Genomic DNA, 20665 nt, shown 5'->3' on the forward strand with positions numbered 1-20665 from the left:
TCCAGGGAGGAACGTCACGCTCCCTCTCTTCCACTCCCAGGTCCTCATGCTCATTAGTGCACAGTGCTTCACCCAGTAAAAACCTTTCTGACTCATTAACTACTTCTTCCTGAGTGGGGGTGTATCTGGACTGGTGCTGGGGCAGGTAGAATACCATGATGGAATTGGTGATGGATGGGACAAAAGTTATGGATCTTGATGAGCCTGCTTGTTCCTCAGAGTGTCTAGCCTCTTCCTTCAAGATATCTCTTAGGATTTCAAAGACACAAAAGCTTGTTTAGCTGTGTAAACACTTACATGACTCCTTGGGGTAGGGTTACAGATTCAGAAATTATTAAAAGTAACAACGCAGGTTAACAAAGCCACAAAAATGCAAACAAAGCTCTGGGGTTCATTTCTAGAGGAATAGAATTCAAAAGCAGGGAAGTTATGTTAACTTATATAGAACCTTGAAACTTATATAGAACTTGAAAATTTGGAGAGAGTGGAAATTAGGTAGAGCGGGAAGGAGGTACTTTTTTAAAAAAAGCAAACAGAAACCAAAACAGACTAAACAGTAATTACCTATAAATAAATAGATAATTTAGTCGAGAGAAGCGACGCTGAGCACCAGGGGAGGAGCCCTTTCCCCATTTACTAAGAACAGAGAGAGTGACATCACAGTGAACAGAGAGGAAGAGTTCTGAGAGACCCGAAATAAAAGGGTAGGTTAATCAGGGTAAGCAAACAGTAAGTAAATTAATAATAACCGAGTATCTAAAGGGAGTTTAGAAAAAAAGTTTCTAAATATAATGGACGGGCAGCTGAGACTCGTTGCCTGCATTTCCTGCACCACATGGGAATTTCAGGACGCTTCATGTGTCTTGGAGGGCCACATGTGCAAGAAATGCCTCCAGTTGCTTGATCTCAAGCTGAGAGTTTCTGAGCTTGAGGGGCAGCTGAAGTCACTGCACAGCATTAGGGAGGCTGAAGGTTTCCTGGATTGTACGTTCCAGGAGGTAGTCACCCTGCAGCCCCAGAGAGTTCAGGATAGCAAGTGGGTGAAAAGGGTATAAAGAGGCAGGCAGTGCAGGAATCTTCTGGGTGTGTTGCACTCTCAAACCAGTTACCAGTGAGGGTGACAGCGCCGCGAACGAGTGCAGTTCTGAGCATGGAACCATGGGACAAAGAACTGCATGGCGGGGGGGGGGGGGGGGGGGGGAGGTGGGGAGAGACAGTGAGTGTAGAAATGCAGTAATCATGGGGGATTTGATAGTCAGGGGCACAGACAGGTATTTCTGTGACTGCTGACATGGGTCCCGCATGGTGTGTTACCTCCCTGGTGCCGGGATAAAGGACATCATGGAGAGGGTGCAGAACATTCTATGGGGGGGAAGGGAAACAATCAGAAGTCGTGGTCCACGTGGTACCAACGACATAGGAAGGAAAAGGGATGTGGTCCTGTGGTCAGAGTTTCAGGAGCTAGGGAGAAAATTAAAAAGCAGGACCTCAAAGGAAGCAATCTCTGGATTACTCCCAGTGCTATGTGCTAGTGAGTAAAGAAATAGGAAGATAAAGCAGATTAATGCATGGCTAGAGACATGGTGCAAGAGGGAAGGCTTCAGATTCTTGGGGCATTGGAACTAGTTCTAGGGCAGGAGTATCATAAGGTTTAGATTCGTTATGGAAAAGGACAAGGAGCAATCTGGAGTAAAAATACTTAATTGGAGGAGAGCCAATTTCAGTGGGTTGGGAACAGATCTGGCCCGGGTAAATTGGAATCAAAGATTGGCAGGCAAAACTGGAATCGAACAATGGGGGGCCTTTAAAGAGGAGATGGTTCAGGTACGGTCTAGGTATATTCCCACGAGATGGAACGATAAGGCAACCAAAGCCAGATCTCCCTGGATGACGAAAGGGATAGAGAGTAATATGAAGCAGAAAACACACCATCCTCCTTCAACGTCACTTCTTCGTTGCCCAGCTTGATGGAATGGACCTTACTTGGTTCCACTCTTATCTATCTGATCATAGCCAGAGCATCTCTACAAATGGCTTCTTTTCCCATCCCTGCAGTGTCACCTTGAGAAATCCCCAAAGATCCATGCTTAACACCTACCCCCTCTTCCTCATTTGCATGCTGTCTGTATACATTACAACCCCATAATTACTACTATTCTCTTTGTAATGTACAAATTTCATTTCACTTTTGATTACATTTTCTAAAGAAAGATAAAGTAATTAGTTCAGAATGTGTTTACTGCAAAAAAGTGGCTTATTGATTAGAGCTCATTAAGCAGAAGTCCAAAATCAGTGCGACATTTCATTTTTCAGATGTGCATTTAATACTTGGAGCATCGCATGAATATGATAAAAACATACCGAATATTTTCCCAGGATGATCTTTTATCGAAAGTGATAACTGGGGCCTCTCCTTTCGCAAGATATGCGAGTGTCTCTTTGATGATGTTTTCGATTGCTTTAAGCACATCAGAGCTGAAAGAGAGGTGATATAAATGAGTAACTTTGCTGTACAGAAACGACACTCAGCAGGGAAATTGGAATATTGAAATTGGAATGCTGTAAGTAAGGCATGACAACTCAAAAGTGCTAACTAGTGCATTGCTAAGAACTTATATGAAGAATCGGTTCTGTATTCCATAGTTCACTGTTGAGCAGTCTGTGATTAATTGACTTTTAAATTAGTAAAAAATATTTAATTACAATGAGAAGGATTAAAACAGTGGAGGGCACTTTGATACGCCTAATGTAACGTCAGTTGTGTGTCAACTCTCTCGAGAAGTGAGCAGTAGTCTCCTGAAGGGTTCACACTTGCACAATTGAGCCTATGTTTTCAATCGGTCCTGAGGAATATCAGATTAAGCTACCTTGCCATTGCTGTGCTTTGTACCTATAATCAGGAGTGCTGAGGTACTGCCGTGGGGTTGATTTGTCTTGCCTTGATTTCAGTCTAACTTTGAAAGCAACTGAATCTTGCAATTGCAGTTACTTAAAAGAATTACAACTGCTTCAGTGTTCAATTACTTTCCAAATGCAGAATTATATGAGGTTAAAATGCTCTGTTACACACTGGAACCAAGTGCCCTTGAGAAGGAACATAAGGACTGATGGGATCACAACTCATTTTACTTCTACATGCTGAAACTATCTGTTTTTAAGAGGGCAACCCACAAACAGTGAGAGAGAGAGAACCTGTTCAACCTAATCTGACATGAGGTGCTCGCCCTATGAATCTCGGGAAGCCATGGAGAGTGTGCATGAGAGAATGTTTGGCGGCTTTGTGCCATCCTAACAAGGTAAGTGTTCTCTTCAATTATTCCTTGCTTGCCCTTCCTGCTCACTCGCTCAGTAACATGGTTGCCTAGCAGCAACATGGCACTATTGGCCTTTCCACTGTGCACAGAACTTTGCTCCAAATATTCCATGCTTATAGAAGCTTATTTTCACTGTATGTAAGGGCCTCCCAATGATATCTTTCCTAAAGGAGATAAGCACTGTACATGAGCATTGATCAAGCACTTAAGACCTCGCAAACTCCAGCTCACATTCTTTCACCTCTGTCTTCTGGTAGAGTGTCAGAAGGTAAGACACCAAGCACAACTAAGGAGGAACAAGTGGAAGTAGAAGCAGCTGGAACAACAACCAGAGCATTTCTTGCATGCCTGCACAATGTTGTATCTGCACTGTTGTGTACTCTCTGCCATTCCATGCAGGGAGCTCTGAAGATTCTCAGCAACAAGAGGGTCAGACATGCATCTGCTGCAGGATCCACAGACTCATACCTTACACAACTGAACTTATTAATCAGAAGCACTTCATGCTTGAGAATGTACACAGCTCCCTGCATGGAATGGCAGAATACATGGCAGTGCAGCTCTGACATCTGTACAGGCATGCAAGAGGTGAAAGAATGTGAGCCGCAGTTTGCAAGGTGTCGAGTGCTTGTGCCTTTGGCCCCCACCACAAACTCCGTGTTTTGTCACTGATTCCATCCATCTCCCTGGTCACTATCTCAGGTTAAACCAGACTGTTTACAACCCTGGTGTCCTGATTGACCCCGAGCTGAGCTTCCAAAGCCATATCCTCTCCACCACCAAGTCTATCTACTTCCACCTCTGTAATATCACCAGCCTCTGCCCCTGCCTCAGCCCATCTTCTGTTGAAATCCTCACCCATGCCTTTGTTCCCTTCAAACTCTACTATTCCAATACCATGCTGGCCGGCCTCCTTTCCTCCATAAATTTCAATTCAACCAAAACATGGACAAAAGAGCTGAATTCCAGAGGTGAGGTGAGAGTGACTGCCCTTGACATCAAGGCAGCATTTGACCGAGTGTGGCACCAAGGTGCCCTAGTAAAGCTGAAGTCAATGGGAATCAGGGGGAAAACTCTCCAGTGGCTGGAGCATACCTAGCACAAAGGAAGATGGTAGTGGTTGTTGGAGGCCAATCTCCTCAGCCCCAGGACATTGCTGCAGGAGTTCCTCAGGGCAGTGTCCTAGGCCCAACCATCTTCAGCTGCTTCATCAATGACCTTCCCTCCATCATAAGGTCAGAAATGGGGATGTTCGCTGATGATTGCACAGTGTTCAGTTCCATTCGCAACCCCTCAGATAATGAAGCAGTCCATGCCCGCATGCAGCAAGACCTGGACAACATCCAGGACTGGGCTGATAAGTGGCAAGTAACATTCGCGCCAGACAAGTACCAGGCAATGACCATCTTCAACAAGAGTGGGTCTAACCACCTTCCCTTGACATTCAACGTCATTACCATCGCCGAATCCCCCACCATCAACATCCTGGGGGTCACCATTGACCAGAAACTTAACTGGACCAGCCACATAAATACTGTGGCTACAAGAGCAGGTCAGAGGCTGGGTATTCTGCGGCGAGTCACTCACCTCCTGACTCCCCAAAGCCTTTCCACCATCTACAAGGCACAAGTCAGGAGTGTGATGGAATACTCTCCACTTGCCTGGATGAGTGCAGCTCCAACAACACTCAAGAAGCTAGACACTGTCCAGGACAAAGCAGCCTGCTTAATTGGCACCCCATCCATCACCCTAAACTATCACTCCCTTCACCACCGGCGCACTGTGGCTGCAGTGTACAGGATGCACTGCAGCAAATCGCCAAGGCTTCTTCGACAGCACCTTCCAAACCCGCGACCTCTACCACCTAGGACAAAGGTGGCAGGCACATGGGAACAACACCACCTGCACGTTCCCCTCCAAGTCACACACCATCCCGACTTGGAAATATATTGCCGTTCCTTCATCGTCACTGGGTCAAAATCCTGGAACTCCCTACCTAACAGCACTGTGGGAGAACTGCAGCGGTTCACCACCACCTTCTCAAAGGCAATTAGGGATGGGCAATAAATGCTGGCCTCGCCAGCGACACCCACATCCCATGAACGAATAAAAAAAAAATCCTGCACCAAGTCCAGCCCATCCATCATCCCCATGTTCGCTGACCTACAGTCCCCTAACGACTCAAGTTTTAAAATCTCATCTTCATATTTAAATCCCTTCTTAGATTTGCCTCTCCATATCTCTGTAATCTTGTCCAGCCCTACAACTCCCAGAGAACCGTGCGTCCCTCCAACTGTTGTGCATCCTCCACTGCCTTCATCCCATCATTGGCAACCGTGCCTTCAGCTGTGCAGGCCCGATGCTGTGGAATTCCCTCGTTAAACTTCGCCTCTCCACCTCCCTCTCCTTCTTAAATCCACCTCTTTGACCACCTTTTGGTTACCCCTCCTAATATCTCCTCCTCTGATTCACTGTCAACTTTTGTCTGATTACGCTTCAGTGAATCACCTGGGACATTTTTCTACGTTAAAAGCGCTATATAAATGCAAGATTTTGTTGTTGTACATGTTCACCAATGGCAAACACTAGGGAACTAAAGCATTAAAGGCAGAGATATGGCACTTGAGTAGGAAATAAACTGGTTGCACCTTCTTTGGAATGTACTGTGTAATTTATTTTAAGAAGGGACATATGAATGTTCCAGGTGATGGGACACAGGCTGGATGGCAGTGTTGTTAGTGGGATTAGTGTAATATGGAGTGGGCCACACTCACCATATAACATTACATGATTCCATGTGGCTAACAATGACACATCTCTGGGCTTTGCAATTTGATTTTAAGCGGAAAATCAAATTTTGCATTCCCGAGATAGCGAAATGAAACTCCCTTCTGAAGTAATTTTATCAGTCTAATGTCGTATCTCTATAAATATGTGAATAAATTCACTGATCTTACGCTTCCAATGGGAATGCGCGCTCAAATGGAGTGAGGGTCAGAGACAGGAGTAAAACATTCTCCAACCTGCGTTCCATCCGAGCATGTGAATGTGGGATTGGTGGATTACCCTATGGTTTTTGCTTCCACTATTATTTGTCCTAGCTTCCTTTTTTTGATTATCTGCCCTGTGAGTGCTAAATTTTCTAAGTAAAAATAGGGAAAAGAAATACACCTTAAATGGCAAGATGTCAAGTGGAGTGCAAATACACAGATTATTAAAAGTTGTAGTGCAAGTAGATAAGGCCATTAAACCACAAATGGAACCTTTTTTTAAAAATCTAGAGGCAGAGAATACAAAAACAAGAAGGTTACTGTGGGAATTAGGTGCAGAGTGGGAAGGGGGTGCTAATTGAGTTAAACCAAGGAACCATTAACTAATTTATCAACTTTTAAAACTTAAATTTTAAAAACTACATAAAATAAAAAAAGACTAAGTAATTACTAATTATTTCAAAATCAAGCTAAATCTATTTACTAAATATAATCTAGATCTCAAGTGATTCTATTAGTTCTAGAAATAAGCTACTGATAAATAAATAATTAAAAACCAGAAATGGCAGTACAGGCTGTGTGTCGGGACTGTAATATGTGGGAGTTTGTGCACAACGAGACTGTCCCGGGTTGTCACATCTACAGTAAATGTCTCTGGATTGAGACACTCCGGCTCAGGGTCTTTGAGTTGGAGCGCGAGAGATAGAGACACTCCGACACACAAGGGAGGGGGAGGTAGAGAAGGAGGTCCCGCAGACATTGGTCCTATCCAACAGGTACAATGTGCTTAATGCCTGTGAGGATAAGGATGAAGGCTGCAGAGAGGATGCCCAGAATGCTAATCGTGGCACCATGGAGCATGAGGCAGTCCAAGTCGGGGGGGGTGGGCGGGCGGGCGAAGTTTCAGAATAGATAGGTTGTAGTCATAGGGGACTCTATAATCAGGGAGATAGACAGCGTCCTCTGCAGTCGCGACCATGAGTCCAGGTGTGTGTGTTGCCTGCTTGGTGCAAGGGTAAGGGACATCTCAGAGCAACTGGAGAGGAACTTGGAAAGGGAGGGGGAGGATCCAGTTGTCGTGGTCCATGTTGGCACCAATGTCATAAGGAATAACAAGGAGGAGGTCCTGCTCAGGGAATATCAGAAGCTAGGAACTAAATTAAAAAAACAGGACCTCTTGGGAGCAATCTCAGGATTACTACCCAAACCACATGTTAATTGGCATAGGCAGGTCAGAAAGGTGAATGCATGGCTGAAAGAGTGGTGTGGGAAGGAGGGGTTCCATTTCATGGGACACTGGCACCAGTACTGGGACGGGCTTCATCTGAACCGGAATGGGACCAGAGTCTGAGCGGAAAGGAAAAATAGGCTTTAAACTAGCAAGATGGGGGGCAGGGGGAAGGATGTGGTAGCAATAACAGAAGCCTAAAGATAAATGAAACAGGAGATGAGTGTAAAGGTCAGACCAGGGTAAGGAATAAAGATAATATAAATGGTCAAGGAAAAAATACACTTATAAAACAGAAGTATAAAAGGAATGATTAAAGATGAATTAAAATGCCTGTACAGCAATGTACACAGCATCTAAAATAAAACAGGGTAACTGGAGGCAATAATCTGTAGCGAGGATGTTGTAGGAATAACTGAAACGTGGCTATATAAAGAACAGGACTGACAACTAAATATTGCAGGTTATAATATAATCAGAAAGGATAGGGAAGGAAGGGGGTGGAGTAGCTGTACTAATTAGAGATAACACAATGGCAGTAGAGAAAGGGGACATAACTAACAGAAGGATAGAAACAGAATCCATATGGATTGAAATAAAAGATGAGAAGGGATCGATCACTAATAGGGGTATACTACAGACCACCTAATAGTGGAAAGGAGGTGGAGGAAAAAATATGTAAGCAAGTATGTGACATGAGTAAAGGACATGGAATAATAATCATGGGGGATTTTAACTATCCCCAAATAAACTGGCAAGAAGAGATAGGTAAAGGGGTACAGGGACTGGAGATTTTACAAGGTGTGTAGGACTCCTCTCTTACCCAGTATGTAAAAAGCCCAAGAGAGGAAGCACTGCTGGATCTAGTAATGGGAAATGATCCAGAACAGGCAAGAGAAGTAAGCATTGGGGAACATCTAGGCAATAGCAATCACAACATAATAAAGTTTAAAAAGGACAAAAGTAAAACAACAACAAATGTAGTAAATTGGGAAAAAAAGCTGATTTTGAGGGGATGAGAATGGAACTAGGGAAAATAAACCGGAAAAATTTACTGACAAACAAAGAAATAGGACAGCAGTGAGAAACATTTAAAACGGTGATCAATACAGTCCAGAAAAAATATATCCACTAAAAAGCAAGAACAAACTAGCCAATAATGATACACCATGGATGAATAAAGAAATAAGAGCAGAAAGTAAAGTAAAAGGCACACACTAAGTACACAGACACCAAAGGAGAAGATGACAAAAGGGAATACAAAAAGTTTAGGAAAGAAGCCAAATAAACAATTCGGAAGGCAAAGAGAAGCAATTAAATTAAATTATCAAGGAATATAAAAAATAAATAGTAAAGTATTTTACAGACATAAATGCCAAAAGAAAAATTAGGACAGGGATAGGGCCACTAAGGGATACACACAATAAATGCACAGGTAACGACAACAAAATGGCAGAAATATTAGATTATTACTTTGCCTCAGTATTTACCAGGCAGACTAACAAGGTGGGCATGGCATTAGAAGAGACCAAAAAAGATATGAAGACATTTAGGATGGAAAGGAGATCATTGAAAAACTAATCAAACTTAGAGAGGATAAAACCCCTGGTCCGGATAGATTGCATCCATGCATATTAAAAGAAGTTAGGGAATAGAAAGCAGAGGCACAATTAGATATATATAAAAAATCATTAGAAAAGGGAATAGTGCCAGAGAACTGGCAGACAGCTAATGTGATTCCTATATTTAAAAAGGGAGATAAAACAAGTTCAGGGAACTATAGACCATTAGCTTAACATCGGTGGTAGGAAAGATAATGGAATCCTTATTCAAAGATGTAATAGAAAAACATCTAGAAACCGAAAATATAATAAAGACTCGTCAGCACAGATTTCAAAAGGAGTAAAAAGTTAAAAACAGTGGATGTCCAAAGGGACTTAGGGGTTCAGGTACATAGATCATTGAAGTGTCATGAACAGGTGCAGAAAATAATCAAGATGGCTAATGGAATGCTGGCCTTTATATCTAGAGTACAAGGGGGCAGAAGTTATGCTGCAGCTATACAAAACCCTGGTTAGACCGCACCTGGAGTACTGTGAGCAGTTCTGGGCACTGCACCTTCGGAAGGACATACTGGCCTTGGAGGGAGTGTAGCATAGGTTTACTAGAATGATACCCGGACTTCAAGGGTTAAGTTATGAGAAGAGATTACACAAATTGGGGTTGTATTCTCTAGAGTTTAGAAGGTTAAGGGGATCGAAGTTTATAAGATATTAAGGGGAACGGATATGGTGGATAGAGAGAAACTATTTCCGCTGGTTGGGGATTCTAGAACTGGGGGCACAGTCTAAAAATTAGAGCCAGACCTTTCAGGAGCGAGATTAGAAAACATTTCTACACACAAAGGGTGGTAGAAGTTTGGAACTCTCTTCTGCAAACGGCAATTGATGCTAGCTCAATTGCTAAATTTAAATCTGAGATAGATAGCTTTTTGGCAACCAAAGGTATTAAGGGATATGGGCCAAAGGCAGGTATATGGAGTTAGATCACAGATCAGCCATGATCTTATCAAATGGCGGAGCAGGCACGAGGGGCTGAATGGCCTACTCCTGTTCCTATGTTCATGCTTGACCAACCTTATTAAATTCTTTGAAGAAGTAACAGAAAGGGTAGACAGGGGTAATGCAGTAGATGTAATATGTTTGGATTTTCAAAAGGTCTTTGATAAGGTACCGCATTGTTGACTCATGATTAAGGTCGGAACGTGTGGAGTCAGGAGACAAGTAGCAGAATGGATAGCAAGCTGGCTACATACAGAAAACAGAGAGTTGGGGTTAAAGGTAGTTACTCAGACTGGCAAAAGGTGGGAAGTGGTGCTCCACAAGGATTGGTGCTGGGACCACTGTTGTTCAATACTTACATAAACGATTTGGACTCGGGAATCAAAATTTGTGGATGACAAATTGGGGGGTACACTTAATACTGAGGAGGATTGCGACAAAATACAGGAAGGCATTAATAAACTTGCAGAATGGGTGTGTAATTGGCAAATGAATTTCAATATAGATAAGTGAGAAGTGTTACATTTTGGTAGAAAGAATAAGGAGGCCACATCTTCTTTGGAAAATAAGATGGGGTAGAGGAGCAAAGGGATCTGGGGGTACACATACACAAATCATTAAAAGTAATGATGCAGGTTAATAAGGCCATAAAAAATGCAAACCAAGAACTGGGATTCATTTCTAGAGGGATAGAATTGAAAAGCAGAGAATTTATGTTAAACTTATATAGAACCTTGGTTAGACCATACTTGGAGTACTGTGAAGAGTTCTGGTCTTCATATTATAAAAATGATATAAAAGCACTGGAGAAGGTGCAAAAAAGATTTACTAGGATGATACCAGAACTGAGAGGTTATACCTATCAGGAAAGATTGAGCCGGCTGGGGCTCTTTTCTCTAGAAAAGAGAAGACTGAGAGGTGACCTGATAGAGGTCTTTAAGATTATGAAAGGGTTTGATAGGGTAGACGTAGAGAAAATGTTTCCACTTGCGGGGGAGACCAGAACTAGGGGCCATAAATATAAGATAGCCACTAATAAATCCAATAGGGAATTCAGGAGAAACTTCTTTACCCAGAGAGTGGTTAGAATGTGGAACTCGCTGACACAAGTAGGTGAGGCGACTCGCATAGATGCATTTAAGCGGAAGCTAGGTAAACACATGAGGGAGAAAGGAATAGTAGGTTATTCTGAAAGGGTTAGATGAAGTAGGGAGGGAGGCGGCTCGTGTGGAGCATAAACACTGGCATGGACCTGTTGGGCCGAATGGCCTGTTTCTGTGTTGTACATTCTAAGTAATGTTGAATATGTGTAAGACCTTAATTAGGCCACAGGTGGAATCCTGTGCACAGCTTTGTGGAGTTTCAGGAAGGACAAAAAACAATGGAAAAGGTACAATGTAGATTCACTAGGATGCTACCAGGTACAAAAGGCTGAAGAGAGATCTGAGGAGTTAGGGATTTTTTTTATATACTAGAATTACGAAGGTTAAGGGGTGACTTGATAGAGGGCTTCAAGATAATGAGCAGTTATGACAAGGTACAAAGAGATAGATTATTCCTTTAGATTGGCGAGTGACACGTCAGGATTTTTCGGAGCATTTTCTCACAGACAGGAGATGGAAAAAAAGTTATTTCTAATGCTGAACTTTTAAAAGCAATGTGTATTCTCACCAGTTTAATAAAAGGCAGCTTGACAAAAGGTGCTGAATATAGTAGTTGGAAGTTGCTTCTTCCAGAGACTAAACCTGACGCAGGAGGAAGCCTCCGAAAGCTTGTGAATTTAAAATAAAATTGCTGGACTATAACTTGGTGTTGTAAAATTGTTTACAATTGTCAACCCCAGTCCATCACCGGCATCTCCACATAATAAGCAATTTGTTAGTTTGTCTGGGTATTCGGAAAGACACCTCTCACCATTGTGTTGAAAAACTCTTTGATCTCTGTTGGTCTGTAAGGGGGCATTTTGACACGAGAGAGACTTTTAAAAGCAGAACATAAGGCACCAAAAAGCCAGCCAGGCATCAAAGGGCTGTGAGGAGGTATGAAAGACTGGAAATTGCAGAGACAGATACTGGCCTGGGCTGTAGGACAAAAAGCAGAGGAGTTACATAGAATTTACAGCACAGGAACAGGCCATTCAGTCCAACAGGTCTATGCTGGCATTTATGCTCCACACGAGCATCCTCTCTCCCTATTTCATCAAACCCTATCAGCATACCCTTCTATTCCTTTCTCTCCCTCTCCCGCTTCCTCTTAAATGCATCTATGCTAGTCGCCCCAAGGAGGTGGAAGTAGGCGGTCCTTGTGGTCGCGCGTTCCACATTTTTACCACTTTTTGGGTAAAGAAGTTTCTCCTGAATTCCCTATTGGATTTATTGGTGACTATCTTATATTTATGGCCCCTAGTTTTAGATCCCCCCACAAGTGGAAACACCTTCTCTTCGTCTACCCTATCAAACCCCTTCATAATTTTAAAGACCTTTATTAGGTCTTTTATTCATATTTCATAGATTTGCCTTTGTATTTCTTTCTCCACTTCCCTTCCACTATTAGCTAGTCGGTAGAATACCCCGATCAATCCCTTATCATCAATTATCTCAATCCACATGGATTCTGCTTCTATCTTAATATTAGTTATGTCCCTTTTTTCTACTGCTATTATGTTGTCTCTAATAAGTACAGCATCCCCAACCCTTTTCCTTCTCTATCCTTTCTAAATACGTGATATCCTGCAATATTTAACTGCCAATCCTGTTCTTTATGCAGCCATGTTTCAGTTATCCATCCTACATCTGGTTCTTCTTTACGAGTTATTGCCTCCAGCTTCCCCGTTTTGTTTGGGATGCTGTGCACATTGCTGTACAGGCAATTTAATTTGTTTTTATTAATCGTTCCACTTGCTGTATTTTTAACAGTTATTTTATACTGATGTTCTATAACTTTATCTGTTCCCTAATTGTTCATGTTACCCGTCCACATATCTGCTCCATCACCAAGATCGCCCGTCTTCGCCCCTACCTCAGCTCATATGCTGCTGAAACCCTCACCCATGCCTTTGTTACCTCTCGACTGGACTATTCCAATAGTCTCCTGGCTGGCCTCCCATCTTCCACCCTCCATAAACCTGAGCTCATACAAAACTCTGCTGCCATCCTAACTCGCACCAAGTCCCATTCTCCCATCACCCCTGTGCTCGCTGACCTACACTGGCTCCTGCTCTGAGAATGCCTCGATTTTAAAATTCTCATCCTTGTTTTCAAATCCCTCCATGGCCGCGCCCCTCCCGAGCTTTGTAAACTCCTCCAGCCCTACAACCCTCCAAGATCTCTGCGCTCCTCTAATTCTTGCCTCTTGCGCATCCCCGATTTTAATCGCTCCACCATTGGCGGCCGTACCTTCAGCTGCCTAGACCCTAAGCTCTGGAATTCCCTCCCTAAACCTCTCCGCCTCCTTTAGGACGCTCCTTAAAACTTACCTCTTTGACCAAGCTTTTGGTCATTTGCCCTAATACCTTCTTATGTGGCTCAGTATGAAGTTTTTTTCTCCTGTGAAGCACCTTGGGGCGTTTTACTACGTTAAAGGTGCTATATAAATGCAAGTTGTTGTTATTCCCCACCATCATCTCCTATTTCTTTTATCTTCAGGCTACTGTTATTGAGTTAGTCTGCTTAACTCAAGTAGATGATTCACCACTGTGGGTTCAATATTTTTATGTTATTACCCAGAGATAAGTTGTATCGATTGAACTAAGTGAATGTCCTCCTAACTATTGGCGTAGTGAGGAATAAAGCAACTCAACAAATCAAACCGAACTTCGCCTCTCCCAGCGTTAACTCGGTCCGTTGCAGGAGACATTGAAAAGATACACATGGGCAAGTGCATCCTGTCCAAAATGCAAGGGGTTGCCATTGTTACATCCTTGGTGTTTACAATCGTACATGAAGATATTGGGCAGGGTGCAGTAACTCCCATAAAACTAAGTTGCTCTGACTGCAAAGGTAGCAACTAGCGCCACCAGCCAACCCAAGAAGGTATCTGGGGCAGACCTGAATTGGTAACAGTGAAACAGTAGCGTAAGAGCACAAATTTAAGATAATTACAAAAAGAATTAAAGGGGCAGTTAGAAAAAAATGATTTACAGAAGAACTTGCATTTATACAGCACCTTTCGTGTCCTCGGGATGTCCCAAAGCACTTCACAGTCAATATAGTAACTGCAGTCACAAATGTTATGTAAGCCAACACTGCAGCCACTTTGTACAAAGCAAGGGCCCACAAACAGTAAAGAAGACAACTGACCACATAATCTGGGGCTTTTAATTGGCCAGGACACCAGGCTCTTCTTCAAGATAAAATGCCCTGCTCTTCTTCAAATAGTGTCATGGAATCTTTTGCATTTACCTGAACAGGCAGACAGGGTCTCGGTTTGACATTTCACTTGCGAGGTGGCACGTCCAAAAATGGAGCATTCCCTCAGTACTGCATTCGAGCTTTAGTCGAGATTATGCGTTCACGTCCTACAGTGGGGCTTCAGACCACATTCTGATTCAGAGGCGAGACTGATACCAACTGAGCCAAGGTACATCTCAGAAGTTTCATTTCACATGAACTGAAGGGCTTGAAAGACAGGTGAATCTGTGCTTGAAGAACCAAATTAAGAGCAGTTCAGACAGTCCTGACCCAATCAGTCCAACCTCCGGGTTCTGCTATTGACAACGCATTGGCAATCATGGTTTCTAACCTAACTACAAACCCTAAACATAAACTCTAATCCTAACCCCTAAAACTAACCATAAACTGTAACCCCCCCAACCCCCTAACAATAAACCATAATCGTAACCATTAACCCAACCCTTAAATCGTGTCAATAGCACGATGCGGGGTGGGGCTCTGGTGTCAAGTTATTGCGACGTCAATTATGCAGGTCGGCCGCATGGCGATTTGAGAAAAGTCGTGTGGGGATCAGAAGGGGAATGCCGCAATACTGGAGGGAAAGAGTGGCCCGGGCCCGGGCCCGTACCTGCCCAGTGGCTCCGCCCGCACCAGTTGCTGCCCACCGCCGCGAAGCTCAGTCCCCACCCGCAAGGACTGCAGCAGAATCGCTCGGTGCCGCTCCACCGCCCCGAAGTCAGCGACGTCAACGAAGGGCTCCATTACCAACCGCGATGGAGGGCCAGGCTCGCGCTGCCGTGGACAGAACCGCCCGCGCCCCAGCCAACCAACTCCCGCCAAGACCAGCTGCGCACGCGCGTAACTGCCAGGGTCGCGTGAGACGGTCACTGGATCACCTGCTCGCGCCGGGTGGGGGAGGGGGAGGGGGAGGAGCTCCCATCTCCCAGGTGGGAGGGAGGGGGGAGGAGCTCCCATCTCCTAGGTGGTGATGGAGGGGAAGCTCCCATCTCCTAGGTGGTGATGGAGGGGAAGCTCCCATCTCCCATCTCCCATCTCCCAGGTGGTGATGGAGGGGGGGCTCCCATCTCCCAGGTGGAGATGGAGGGGGGGGCTCCCATCTCCCAGCTCCCAGGTGGTGATGGAGGGGGGGGCTCCCATCTCCCAGCTCCCAGGTGGTGATGGAGGGGGGGCTCCCATCTCCCATCTCCCAGGTGGTGATAGGGGGGGGGCTCCCATCTCCCAGCTCCCAGGTGGTGATGGAGGGGGGGCTCCCATCTCCCATCTCCCAGGTGGTGATGGAGGGGGGGCTCCCATCTCCCATCTCCCAGGTGGTGATAGGGGGGGGGGCTCCCATCTCCCATCTCCCAGGTGGTGATGGAGGGGGGGCTCCCATCTCCCATCTCCCAGGTGGTGATGGAGGGGGGGCTCCCATCTCCCATCTCCCAGGTGGTGATGGAGGGGGGGCTCCCATCTCCCATCTCCCAGGTGGTGATGGAGGGGGGGCTCCCATCTCCCATCTCCCAGGTGGTGATGGAGGGGGGGCTCCCATCTCCCATCTCCCAGGTGGTGATAGGGGGGGGGCTCCCATCTCCCATCTCCCAGGTGGTGATAGGGGGGGGGCTCCCATCTCCCATCTCCCAGGTGGTGATGGAGGGGGGGCTCCCATCTCCCAGGTGGTGATGGAGGGGGGGCTCCCATCTCCCAGGTGGTGATGGAGGGGGCAGGGCTCCCATCTCCCAGGTGGTGATGGAGGGGGAGGGGGAGGGGGAGGGGGAGGGGGGCTCCCATCTCCCAGGTGGTGATGGAGGGGGAGGGGGGCTCCCATCTCCCAGGTGGTGATGGAGGGGGGGGGAGCTCCCATCTCCCAGGTAGTGATGGAGGGGGAGGGGGGCTCCCATCTCCCAGGTGGTGATGGAGGGGGAGGGGGGCTCCCATCTCCCAGGTGGTGATGGAGGGGGAGGGGGAGGGGGGCTCCCATCTCCCAGGTGGTGATGGAGGCTCCCATCTCCCAGGTGGTGATGGAGGCTCCCATCTCCCAGGTGGTGATGGAGGGGGGGGGGCTCCCATCTCCCATCTCCCAGGTGGTGATATGGGGGGGGGCTCCCATCTCCCATCTCCCAGGTGGTGATAGGGGGGGGCTCCCATCTCCCATCTCCCAGGTGGTGATGGAGGGGGGGGGAAGCTCCCATCTCTTAGGTGGTGCTGGAGGGGGGGGCTCCCATCTCCCATCTCCCAGGTGGTGATGGAGGGGGGGGGGCTCCCATCTCCCATCTCCCAGGTGGTGATGGAGGGGGGGGGGCTCCCATCTCCCATCTCCCAGGTGGTGATGGAGGGGGGGGGGCTCCCATCTCCCATCTCCCAGGTGGTGATGGAGGGGGGGGCTCCCATCTCCCAGGTGGTGATGGAGGGGGGGGCTCCCATCTCCCAGGTGGTGATGGAGGGGGGGGGGGGCTCCCATCTCCCAGGTGGTGATGGAGGGGGAGGGGGGCTCCCATCTCCCAGGTGGTGATGGAGGGGGAGGGGGGCTCCCATCTCCCAGGTGGTGATGGAGGGGGAGGGGGGCTCCCATCTCCCAGGTGGTGATGGAGGGGGAGGGGGGCTCCCATCTCCCAGGTGGTGATGGAGGGGGAGGGGAGCTCCCATTTCCCAGGTGGTGATGGAGGTGGGGGGGGCTCCCATCTCCCAGGTGGTGGGGGAGGGGGGAGTGGGGGAGGGGGGAGTGGGGGAGGGGGAGGGGGGAGTGGGGGAGGGGGGAGTGGGGGAGGGGGAGGGGGGAGTGGGGGAGGGGGAGGAGGGGGAGAGGGAGGGAGAGGGGGGAGGGGGGGAGAGCGGGAGGGGGAGGGGGCTCCCATCTCCCAGGTGGTGGGGGAGGGGGGGAGGGAGGGGAGGGGAGGGGGGAGGGGAGGGGGGAGGGGAGGGGGGAGGGGGGAGGGGAGGGGGGCTCCCATCGCCCAGCTCCCATCTCCCAGGTGGTGATGGAGGGGGGGGAGCTCCCATCTCCCATCTCTCATCTCCCAGGTGGTGATGGAGGGAGGGGGGGGGCTCCCATCTCCCATCTCCCATCTCCCAGGTGGTGATGGAGGGGGGGGGCTCCCATCTCCCATCTCCGATCTCCCATCTCCCAGGTGGTGATGGAGGGAGGGGGGGCTCCCATCTCCGATCTCCCAGCTCCCAGGTGGTGATAGAGAGGGGGGCTCCCATCTCCCAGGTGGTGATGGAGGGGGGGCTCCCATCTCCCAGGTGGTGATGGAGTGGGGGGGGGGGCTCCCATCTCCCATCTCCCATCTCCCATCTCCCAGGTGGTGATGGAGGGGGGGGCTCCCATCTCCCAGGTGGTGATGGAGGGGGGGCTCCCATCTCCCAGGTGGTGATGGAGGGGGGGGCTCCCATCTCCCAGGTGGTGATGGAGGGGGAGCTCCCATCTCCCAGGTGGTGATGGAGGGGGGGGGCTCCCATCTCCCAGGTGGTGATGGAGGGGGGGGGGCTCCCATCTCCCAGCTCCCAGGTGGTGATGGAGGGGGGGCTCCCATCTCCCAGCTCCCAGGTGGTGATGGAGGGGGGGGCTCCCATCTCCCAGGTGGTGATGGAGGGGGGGGCTCCCATCTCCCAGGTGGTGATGGAGGGGGGGGCTCCCATCTCCCAGGTGGTGATGGAGGGGGGGGGCTCCCATCTCCCAGGTGGTGATGGAGGGGGCGGGGCTCCCATCTCCCAGGTGGTGATGGAGGGGGCGGGGGGCTCCCATCTCCCAGGTGGTGATGGAGGGGGGGGCTCCCATCTCCCAGGTGGAGATGGAGGGGGGGGGCTCCCATCTCCCATCTCCCAGGTGGTGATGGAGGGGGGGGGGCTCCCATCTCCCAGGTGGTGATGGAGGGGGGGGGCTCCCATCTCCCAGGTGGTGATGGAGGGGGGGGGCTCCCATCTCCCAGGTGGTGATGGAGGGGGCGGGGCTCCCATCTCCCAGGTGGTGATGGAGGGGGAGGGGGGCTCCCATCTCCCAGGTGGTGATGGAGGGGGGGGGCTCCCATCTCCCAGGTGGTGATGGAGGGGGCGGGGCTCCCATCTCCCAGGTGGTGATGGAGGGGGAGGGGGGCTCCCATCTCCCAGGTGGTGATGGAGGGGGGGGGAGCTCCCATCTCCCAGGTGGTGATGGAGGGGTGGGGGGCTCCCATCTCCCATCTCCCATCTCCCAGGTGGTGATGGAGGGGGGGGGGTGGGCTCCCATCTCCCAGGTGGTGATGGAGGGGGGGGAGCTCCCATCTCCCAGGTGGTGATGGAGGGGTGGGGGGCTCCCATCTCCCAGGTGGTGATGGAGGGGGGGGCTCCCATCTCCCAGGTGGTGATGGAGGGGGGGGCTCCCATCTCCCAGGTGGTGAGGGAGGCTCCCATCTCCCAGGTGGTGATGGAGGGGGGGGCTCCCATCTCCCAGGTGGTGATGGGGGGGGGCTCCCATCTCCCATCTCCCATCTCCCAGGTGGTGATGGAGGGGGGGGGCTCCCATCTCCCAGGTGGTGATGGAGGGGGCGGGGCTCCCATCTCCCAGGTGGTGATGGAGGGGGGGGAGCTCCCATCTCCCAGGTGGTGATAGGGGGGGGGGGGGGGGCTCCCATCTCCCATCTCCCATCTCCCATCTCCCATCTCCCATCTCCCATCTCCCAGGTGGTGATGGAGGGGGGGCTCCCATCTCCCAGGTGGAGATGGAGGGGGGGGGCTCCCATCTCCCAGGTGGAGATGGAGGGAGGGGGCTCCCTTCTCCCAGGTGGTGATGGAGGGGGGGGGCTCCCATCTCCCAGGTGGTGATGGAGGGGGGGGGGGCTCCCATCTCCCAGGTGGTGATGGAGGGGGGGGCTCCCATCTCCCATCTCCCATCTCCCAGGTGGTGATGGAGGCGGGGGGCTCCCATCTCCCAGGTGGTGATGGAGGGGGGGGCTCCCATCTCCCAGGTGGTGATGGAGGGGGAGGGGGGCTCCCATCTCCCAGGTGGTGATGGAGGGGGAGGGGGGCTCCCATCTCCCAGGTGGTGATGGAGGGGGGGGAGCTCCCATCTCCCAGGTGGTGATGGAGGGGTGGGGGGCTCCCATCTCCCATCTCCCATCTCCCAGGTGGTGATGGAGGGGGGCTCCCATCTCCCAGGTGGTGATGGAGGCTCCCATCTCCCAGGTGGTGATGGACGGGGGCTCCCATCTCCCAGGTGGTGAGGGAGGCTCCCATCTCCCAGGTGGTGATGGAGGGGGGCTCCCATCTCCCAGGTGGTGAGGGAGGCTCCCATCTCCCAGGTGGTGAGGGAGGCTCCCATCTCCCAGGTGGTGATGGAGGGGGGCTCCCATCTCCCAGGTGGTGAGGGAGGCTCCCATCTCCCATCTCCCAGGTGGTGATGGAGGGGGAGTGGGGCTCCCATCTCCCATCTCCCAGGTGGTGATGGAGCGGGAGGGGGAGGGGGGAGGGGGGAGGGGGGCTCCCATCTCCCAGGTGGTGATGGAGGGGGGGGGAGCTCCCATCTCCCTGGTGGTGATGAAGGGGGGGGGGCTCCCATCTCCCATCTCCCAGGTGGTGATGGAAGGTGGGAGGGAGGATGAGGTAGGGATCCCATCTCCCAGGTGGTGGAGGGAGAATGGGGTGGGGCACTTCCACTTACCAGGTGGTGGGGAGGGTAGTGGATGGAGGGAGGATGGGGTGGGAGGCTCCCAGCTCCCAGCTCCCAGCTGTTTGAGCGCCATCTTTCCACGCTATGCCTGTGTCACTAGTCCTTTCTGCCACCGTGTCTCACTGAGAGACAGACAGAACCTGCCAATACACCTCCACCAGGTGTGTCGGTGTCAAAATCCTCAGTGAACATCACATAGAAAATATATAGAAGTTACAACATGGAAGGGTGTGTGGCAATGTATATTTATAGCATGGAGGAAAGCATAAGAGAAAACCCCCAAGAGCAACGCCCTGATGAGACAAGAAAGTATATAATGCAAAGGGAGAGTGAGAGAGGGCATTTAATCAGAGAGGTGACATGGCTTCAGTAGTCTTAATCGTGTAGGAATTCATTTATGATGTAGTGAGCCATTTTGCTGGAAAAATTGGATGATTTCCCTTTCAGCCCATTTATGACCTCATCCTCCCTTGCACACTATACAGGGGCAAAGCTCAGTTGATTTGACAAGAAATAAGAACTACCCTGCAAGGCCTGAGA

At 49.5% G+C, this 20665-nt stretch overlaps 1 protein-coding gene across 1 annotated transcript in view; it reads right to left on the reverse strand.

Moving 5' to 3' along the window:
- Nucleotides 1-15246, reverse strand: part of spo11 (SPO11 initiator of meiotic double stranded breaks) — a 50862-nt gene extending 35616 nt beyond the window's left edge. Inside the window, exons 1-2 of the mRNA XM_068000690.1 lie at nucleotides 15113-15246; nucleotides 2362-2508 (exon numbers count right to left, since the gene is read on the reverse strand). Coding sequence (XP_067856791.1) covers nucleotides 2362-2508; nucleotides 15113-15246 — 281 coding nt within the window. The remainder of the gene's footprint in view (nucleotides 1-2361; nucleotides 2509-15112) is intronic.
- Nucleotides 15247-20665: the final 5419 nt, after the last annotated feature.

Source organism: Heptranchias perlo, chromosome 19 (genome assembly GCF_035084215.1).
Source record: "Heptranchias perlo isolate sHepPer1 chromosome 19, sHepPer1.hap1, whole genome shotgun sequence".
Taxonomy (NCBI): Eukaryota; Metazoa; Chordata; class Chondrichthyes; order Hexanchiformes; family Hexanchidae; genus Heptranchias; species Heptranchias perlo.